This window comes from Gossypium hirsutum, chromosome D07 (assembly GCF_007990345.1).
Source record: "Gossypium hirsutum isolate 1008001.06 chromosome D07, Gossypium_hirsutum_v2.1, whole genome shotgun sequence".
NCBI classification, from domain to species: Eukaryota; Viridiplantae; Streptophyta; class Magnoliopsida; order Malvales; family Malvaceae; genus Gossypium; species Gossypium hirsutum.
The window spans coordinates 2,327,361-2,334,888 of NC_053443.1; the positions used below are offsets into that span (position 1 = coordinate 2,327,361).

At 27.8% G+C, this 7,528-nt stretch overlaps 1 protein-coding gene across 1 annotated transcript; it reads left to right on the forward strand.

Annotated features, from left to right (window-relative positions):
• The first annotated feature begins 4,115 nt into the window (after positions 1-4,115).
• Positions 4,116-6,594, forward strand: LOC107953893 (NDR1/HIN1-like protein 13). Its single transcript, XM_016889334.2, has 2 exons — positions 4,116-5,025; positions 6,257-6,594. The coding sequence occupies exons 1-2, from the start codon at positions 4,275-4,277 to the stop codon at positions 6,472-6,474; spliced, it is 969 nt and encodes a 322-aa protein (XP_016744823.1). The 5' UTR covers positions 4,116-4,274; the 3' UTR covers positions 6,475-6,594.
• Positions 6,595-7,528: the final 934 nt, after the last annotated feature.

Genomic DNA, 7,528 nt, shown 5'->3' on the forward strand with positions numbered 1-7,528 from the left:
ATTATTTGGATGTTTATAATATTTTTGAGTTTAGTAAGGGCAAAGAAATGAAATATATATACACTTATGTGTATGTATGTATGTATGTATAAATTTGGAAACCACTTGGGGTGTATGTTGTTTCATCATTTTGCTGGTGTTTAAAAATCAACTATATTTATCAATCAACTTGTTACAGATTTTTCTTTTTGCAATTAATATTTTTTATATGATGATTACATTAAATTTTAATTAAATTTAAAGTTGAATTAAGTGAAAGTTTTAAATGAGAGAAATTTTTTCCTAAATTTGTTACCTCTACTTAAAAATAAGAAAATTAGTCTTTGTACCTAAATTCAAAGAGCATTTTGGTCTCTTTTTTTTTTGTTAAAAATTTTATCCATTTGTACTGTTAAAAATTGATGACTCATCAAGGACTTTGATGGAAAAAAGAATTTAAGGAGTTTAATTTAGTAGAAATCATGATTTAAAGGGTTCAATTGAGTGCACTTTTTAATGAGAAGTTTAATTGATATTTTAGTTTTTTCGGAGGACTTTTCTAAAATTTTAATACATATTATGTAATTTATAGCACAAACAAATTAAATTAAATTAATAATATATGATACTATAATGTAAACACTAAAAAAAATAGTTAAGTTTATTAATTTTAATAAATAAAAATATTAAATATTAAATTTGAATTTGAATTTGTAAACACTATCATATTAACCTTGGAAAGAGTTTAGTCAGCAGTAAAAATTTGATATACATGCTGATTAATAATATAATTTATTTTGTTTAATTGAGTTGATGACCTGTTGACTTATGACATAAATTTAATAAAAGATTTAAATATAGTATAAACAACGAATTATTAGTTTTAAATAATGGAATATTCATTAAAATATCTCAAGAAATTATAGAAACAAAATTAGTAGAATATATTTAAAATATGTTTAAGAAACTATTTTAAATTAAAAGTTTCACTATTTTGTTGTATTGATTTGAAATTATAGAATTTCTTAAAATATTTTTGTTTTTAATAATTTTATAATTTTAAATCTGGATATCAAGTTACCTAGATTCTTTTTTTTTTAAATATAAAATTTTAGATATTTTATTGGCTGAAAAAATAATGAATATTTTGTTAAACTTGTCTAATCTAAGAAAAAGTGAAGGCTAAAGCCTTGAAATAGACATTGTGTGTTAAGGAAAGTACAAAATTAATGATTTTGATAATCAAAGCCAGCTCATTTAATTAGTGGATGCTTTTGTTAATTAATGAAGTCATAAATTAACTTGGGTTATAAGTTAATACAACTGGAACTGGGTGATTTAACTAGTAATTATATTTTTATTCTTTTTGCTCCACCTTTCATTAAATCTTGCCTTCAAAGAACAAAATCTATCATATTTTCTGGTCAACCCAATAATAATTTCCTTTCACTTCATGGGAATGATGGATTTAAAGCTTCATAATACACGTTACAGATTCAATCATTAATATTTTATTAAAATTTTTCAGAATCGAATCAATCGATCATGGTATTGGTCTGAAATAAAAGTTGGATTGATTGACCCGTAAAACTAGTACAAACTAGAACTGATTGAATTAAGCTAAAAACTGTTTGAACAAGTTTTCTTTAATTTTAATATATTTAATTTTTAATAATTTATTAAATCAAACTGAACACGGATCAAATTGTCTAAATCGATTTTGAAAATCTTGCATAATAGAAATCAAAATATATAAGCCCTTATTTGAGTGTAAACCTTATTTTAAATGAAAGGCTGGTTTATTTTAAAGGTTAATTTAGATATAAATTAAAAGTTAGGGGTTTATGTTGTTATATTCTAAAGTTAATGGCTTATTTTTAGTTTACGTTAAAAATTAAGAGCATATTCAGAGGAAAAAAAACAAAAGGGGGACTTATTCAAAGGTGAGCAGAGGCGTAGCGAAGAGGCGGTGGCCTTGGCCCCTTTGGCCAAATGGTGAAATATTTATAGAAGGCCCTCCAATAATTAAAATATTAAATTTAAGCATTTTAAGTCTCGATAAATGAAAATTTTTAAAATTTGTCTCCTCTTAAAAATATATAATTTAATTTAAATATTTTTAACACAATATATTTATCTTTGACCCCGAAATTCTTAAACAAAATTATTGTCTTTGCCTTGAAGTTGAGGGATTTTTATATTATTATTTCAGCCTTGTTTTTTCTTTTATAAGAATCAACATGTATGTCTTAACTTAATTTTTGGATATTTGATTTGCTGAATTTTAGATTACTTTTCGTAATACGATTATGAGAATGTAATATTATGAGTGGAATGTGAGACTATCTTATTTGGTTCATTTGGCTTGAATGTAAGATTCAAGTGTTTGGTTAACGGGATGTAAAATTATCTAGAAGTACATTTTACTCAATTGCCCTTATTATAAAATTTGTTTTTTTTAATAGTTTTAGTTCCTTTAATATTTTTTAGTCTCAATCTCCATAAAATTATGATAATTTATTACAATTCCCACTTTTTATTACAATTTATATATTAATAAGTAAATATATTGTGTTAAAATAAATTTATAAATCATAATTATAATAATTCATGAAAAGTGATTGCAACACCAACCATAATTATAGTTGGAACCATAATTAATATATTAATAAATAAATTATTAACCAAAGTATAATGATTGTAATGTATGATATCTACTAGTTCACTATTAAGAATATATATATTAATAAATACACGTAGATTACCGTAAGGGTTGTCATGTTTAAAAATTTAACATTTTTGTCGGTATTTCAAATAAAAAAAAACAAAAAATTCAACTCTTTTTTGAAAGGTTGATTGTCAAATTTGACCATTTTTTTAAAGGTTAAAGGCCAAATTTAGCTTAAAATGATATTTTGGTCTCAAATTTTTAAAAATTAAATTTTTTTATCACGAATTAAAAAATATAAATTTATTTTTTTGAATAATCTCATTATAATTTCTGATCATATTTGCTCTTTTTTGACACAATGCCTAAAACTACCCATAACCCTTTCCAACTCATAAATAGGAGGATAATGCACACACTCAAACCCACATTCTCATGCATTGACAACAATACTCATGTCAATCGAATTAAGGCTCAATCGATTCCGTCGGTGAGTATTTATATATGGTGCTAATATATTATATATTCATACAATATATTAATATTTTAAGGTTTATTTCACTTTCATATCATAATCACATGTAGTAGTATATGGAGTGAGTTTTCTTTTGGAGATTAAAAATATATGTCTATTAGAACTCTTGTACGTGTATGAAGATTCTATAATAAATGTAAACTATAGAAAAATAATAAACTACATCGAAGTTTTAAATATTTATGTGGGTTATTACATTTAATTAATTTCTCAAAATATTGGTATATTATTAACCTCGGCATTAATTATTAGTACATGGACTATATTTAAAATTTATAAATTAAATTAATTTCAGTCCTTTTATTCAGGTTCAAAATATTAGTATATTATTAACCTCGGCATTGAAGTTAAAAAATCTCCATTACTAACAATGACATAATAATTTTAATTGTTTAACTTGAATTTAGAAATTTGAAAATTAAAAAATAAAAGTACTAAATTTACAAATATTACATTGACTTGTGGCATATTTTAATTTTTTAAAATGTTCTACAATAAATCTGAATTAACATTATAATTTCTTGATACGCTTCCTACTACTTGTATGCATCTAACTACATTTGAACGCATATATTCTTATATGTTACAATAGCAACGTTACCGATCGAGCTTGAACTTATAGCTAGACCTAATGATTAAGATTTTCAAAACCAAATCATTGGTCGAATCGGTAAGGTCATCGGTTTGTCGGTCTAACCAATCTAACCATTTGACTAGCTCGTCCGATTCGATTAAATCCATTATTAAAAATCATAAAAATAAAAGAAAATTAAAATTCTGATTCAACCGTTCATTTCTAATTCAATTGGTTTATATTAAATTTTTGATGAATCGATTTAACACCCTTTTTTAAAATGATATCACGCAATCTTCCGACAGACATATATATTTATTTTTATATATATCATGAGAAAATAAAATAAAATATGCATAATCTTAGTGAGGTGGCAGCATCTCCATTGGTTGGAGTGTACTTTTCTCTTCCATTCCTCTCCTCAAATTCACTCTTCTGTCTCTCCACAAATCTCATCTCTTTGACTCTCCCATTTCTCGTACTACACCCCTCCGCCACTGTTTCTTTTCTCTTTAACAATGTCTGTCTTCCCTTCCTCTAAACCCGCCGCTACCACAACCGCCGCCCCGCCCCCCGCCAACGGCGCCACTGCCGGACCCCCAGCTGCTACAACAACTGCAACCAACGGTGGAGCAACAAAATCCAATCTCTACAACCCCACTTCTCGCCAACCTTACCGTCAGCCTTACAACCGCCGTCACCACCACCGTCCCCGCCGAAACTACTGCTGCTGCTGCTGTTTCTGGACCATCCTCATCATCCTTATCCTTGCCCTTTTAGTTGCCATAGCTGGTTCCATCCTTTACGTCCTTTACCGCCCTCACCGCCCTTCTTTCACCCTCGCTTCCCTCCGTGTCCACCGCTTAAACCTAACGACCACCGCCGATTCCGCCTCCTCCCATCTCTCAACCCTTTTCAACTTAACCCTTTCTTCCAAAAACCCAAATTCCCACCTCACCTTCACTTACGACCCATTCACCCTCTCATGCGTTACAAGTAACAACGATGTGTTTATAGGCAACGGCACATTGCCGGCCTTCATCAGTAACAGCAAAAACGAGACAACATTCAAGGGAGTTGTAATAACGACATCAAGTGATCTAGATGCCGACACCGTCAACAACTTGAGACCCGATCTGAAGAAGAAAAATGGGATCCCGTTGAAAATTGAGATGGATACTAAAGTGACAGTGAAAGTGGATGGATTGAAGAGCAAGAAAGTGGGGATTAGAGTTACGTGTGATGACATTAAAGGGACTGTGCCGAAAGGTAAGTCACCGTCGGTGGCCAATGTTTCAGGGTCCAAGTGTAAGGTCGATCTTCGGATCAAGATCTGGAAATGGACTTTTTGAGACCACAAAATTTCTCAATTTAGTACCTTTAATTCCATTTGTTTTTAGGTCAATTTCCGGTTTTGGTCATTCTATTATGCTCAAATTCAGAATTTAGTCATTATATTTTAATTTAACATAATTCTATCCCTTTACTTTTATAATATCATTACTTAGCTCAATTAGTTAACACTATTACTATTTTATCGGAATGATTAGCGATAGTTACATGATTCATTAATTGAATTAAGTAATGATATTATAAAGATAATGATAGATTAAAGTATAAAGATTAAACCTTTAATTTTAAGTATAGTAGAGCGATAAAACAATAATTTGACTTTTTATTTACTTGTATTATTTTTCCCTTGATCTCTCCATGCTTTTGAAATTTTTTTGGGGGGTTCTAAAAAAATGTCATGAAACAATTGAAGGATGAATTAGCAAGCAGATCTAGGGTGAATTAGTCTTTCAAGAACAAGTTGAAATTAGGGGGTTTTTTTTGTTAATTTTTTTATTATGAAGATATTTTATGTTGCAAGTGAATTTGGGTTTTCATTTTTATTTAATGAAATGCAATGTTATAAAAGAAAATTAATTACCCATTAATATAAAAAAACTTACTTTGCTAAAAGTCATCTACTTGTGTGACAGGTTTTATAATTTTATTTATGATCACCATAAAGAAAAGGAATATTAAATTAATGCTTTTTGGCTCTCTCTTTTTCCCCAGAAAAAGTGTGCTTGGCATTGCGTGATGAGCAGTAAACCAATCATATATTACTGAGGGTTATATTTGAATTTTTATTTTTTTATGATATTAGAATGTGCCTGAAAGTACTGAAATTAATGATTTTTCAGCTTTTTTTTCTCTTGCTTTCCGTGAATCTGAATCCAAACTGTCCCATGTAGGAAAATTAAAAAAAAAAAGTCTAGAAACTTGAAAGTACTGGAAGAAATTCATAAGTTTGCAACTTGCAATTATTTCTTTAATATTCTTTTTGTGATGAAATTATTGTCTTTTTTAAGTTATTTTCCGAAATTATTATCTTTATTTATAAAATTCGAGTATAAATCCATTATTTAATTTCATTTAAGATCAAATAAACATAAATCTTAAATTTTATTAATTATTAATATTATCTTTTTAATTTAAATAATAAAAACAGGGCAAAAGATGAGAGTTGTCAATGTGACGTATGATGTCATAAATAATGGGAGTCAAGTGCATCCCATGATGGCGAAAGAGAGTAAATTCAAGTGCACGTGGTTTCTGTGTCTTATTGGTCTGCTTATACAGGGGCAGTTGGAATTTTGTCAGATTTTTTTCCCTTTCTTATTTAAACACTTTATATATCTCTCTAAATTCTATACAAGGTCCCTGTAAAATACGTTTTTATGATTTAATCCTTCTACTCTAATTTATTATTTTTAATTCCTTTACTTTTTGAAATGTATGGTTTCTGTGTTGGGGCAAACGTTTTTAAATGCAGAAAGTACATATGTTACATCGACTTATTTGATGAAATTGATGGGAAATTCTTTAATCCGAAAACTAAAAATATACATTTCGAGATTAAAAATAATCAAATTACGATAAATGGATTAAATCGAAAAGATCATATAGTATAGGAATCTTTTATACAATTTGACACACACATAAATATACTTATATTTATATATAAAATCCCACTGAGGTTCACTGCCATTTATGGGTTTGGACCATTTGGCTGGTCTTTTGCCTCTTTGGTAAGTTAAATCAAGAGCAATGAAGACACTAAAAAAACCATAGGAAATGTGACAAAAGGACCATAGGGATTGTGTATTCACAGTCTATACCTAACTTTTGGACCGTCTAATAATCGAGTTGTTGTCACAAGTTAACCGGGTACTAACTCATTTAAGAAAATTATATATATATAGAATGAGATTGGAATCTATTACTAATTACATTAACAAAACCTTAAATTAACCACTTGACCAAAGTTTTATTTTAATATGCACATTTTAATAGTGTTGTTGATTAAGCCGATGTCACAATTTAATCTAATTTAACTTGACACCAACTCAGGATTAATGACAACACAATCTTAAAGAATTGTATTCATTTAGTACTCTTAATATTATGTATTTACGTAATTAAATTTCGTTTTACTCACAATTTAATCTAATTTTTTAATATCATATATATTTTATATGTTATTATTAATTAGTTTTAAATAATATGTTTCATTATTCGTTGTATGTTAATTTTAAATATATCTCTATATATTAAATACATGGTTTTCACACACATACGCGTGTATATATATAATGTTTATGTATTGCAAATCACTAGCATCATCCATCACAAAACATACTGATAATTAAAACATATTCAAACCAAATAAAATTTGGATTATATTTACGTAAAATTTTTACATCATTCTATGTTGCTAGAG